The sequence below is a fragment of the Mastomys coucha genome, unplaced genomic scaffold, assembly GCF_008632895.1.
Source record: "Mastomys coucha isolate ucsf_1 unplaced genomic scaffold, UCSF_Mcou_1 pScaffold1, whole genome shotgun sequence".
NCBI classification, from domain to species: domain Eukaryota; kingdom Metazoa; phylum Chordata; class Mammalia; order Rodentia; family Muridae; genus Mastomys; species Mastomys coucha.
Window position 1 is genome coordinate 61,405,899 of NW_022196891.1, and position 1,183 is coordinate 61,407,081.

Consider the following 1,183-nt stretch of genomic DNA (forward strand, 5'->3'; position numbering starts at 1 on the left):
GAAACTCTCTATGTAGATCAGGCTGATCTTGAACTCAGATCTGTCTAGCTCTGCCTCCCAATTGCTGGGATTAAAGGTGTGTGCCACCTTGCCAGGCATTACTCACTTATATTTTGACTAGCTCACCTTTTTAAATATAAGAACCACTTTATAGTAGTGAACGCACAAATAAAAACATCATACATCTAGATTTATGTAGCTACTCAAGTTATCTGGTCCCAAACTCTACAACGAGCTGCTATACTACAGAACAACTTTATATGCAAAAAGCCTAGTTGTAATGGACTCCTAGTCTATGAAGGATATCTCAAATTGGTGCAAAGGTTGAACTATTTTTACTATTTATTTGTACTTATGTTTGATATACTAGAAAAATAAGGGTTAAGAAAGAAATGGACTATATAAAGTTGAGACTAGATTTTAATAACTTCTACAGTGTGTAAATTAACAGCGAAACTGTACCTTTGGTAAAATTTGAGAAAACAAAGTCTCTTCCAGTGCCAGGTGGTTCATATGAGGCAAAAACATCTCAACAAGGATTTTAAAAATTCCTATAAAGCGAAAAAACATTTTGTAAAACTATCATAACATGTCAGTCAGTAGTCACTGCCCTTTATCAAACATGGGACTATGTAAGTAATGTCAACCTAAAGTTTTAACCTTAGGCTTTAATATCATATTCCACAGAGAAACTATTAAGCATTTCAATGTAAAAAGTATAATTAGGAAAAAAAAGAAAGAAAAACAGCAACTGAAGACAAGCTACATAAGTTAAATGGGTATGGATCTACCACAATTAAAATACGTTTTTTAAAAACTTAAGTTTCTAAGATGGTAAAAATTCCAACTTTAACAATTATATAGGCAGGCACACACAACGACTCATAGCTGGGCACCAGAAATATAAGGAATGAAATGACAGTTCCCATCATAACTTTTTCTCAAAGCTCCTTTGTCTGTGTGCATTTTGTATGTATGTGTGAGTGCAGACACACGTATGCCACAGCATACAGAGATATCAGAAAACAATCCAGATCTCTCCTAAGGAAGTCCTATGAAAACAGATGGAGATAAGAGTAACCATTTTCCAAATGACAAATTTGTCATCATCTAGATCTAGAGTCCAGACACTGAGCTTTTTCTAACTTGGGAATATTTTCTACATGACACTAAACATGTTAAG

General features: G+C 34.1%; 1 protein-coding gene across 1 annotated transcript in view; it reads right to left on the bottom strand.

Moving 5' to 3' along the window:
• CUNH1orf112 (chromosome unknown C1orf112 homolog) overlaps positions 1-1,183 on the bottom strand; it is a 48,318-nt gene that overhangs the window by 42,951 nt on the left and 4,184 nt on the right. Inside the window, 1 exon segment of the mRNA XM_031387439.1 lies at positions 463-551. Within this exon segment, the coding sequence (XP_031243299.1) occupies positions 463-551 (89 nt within the window).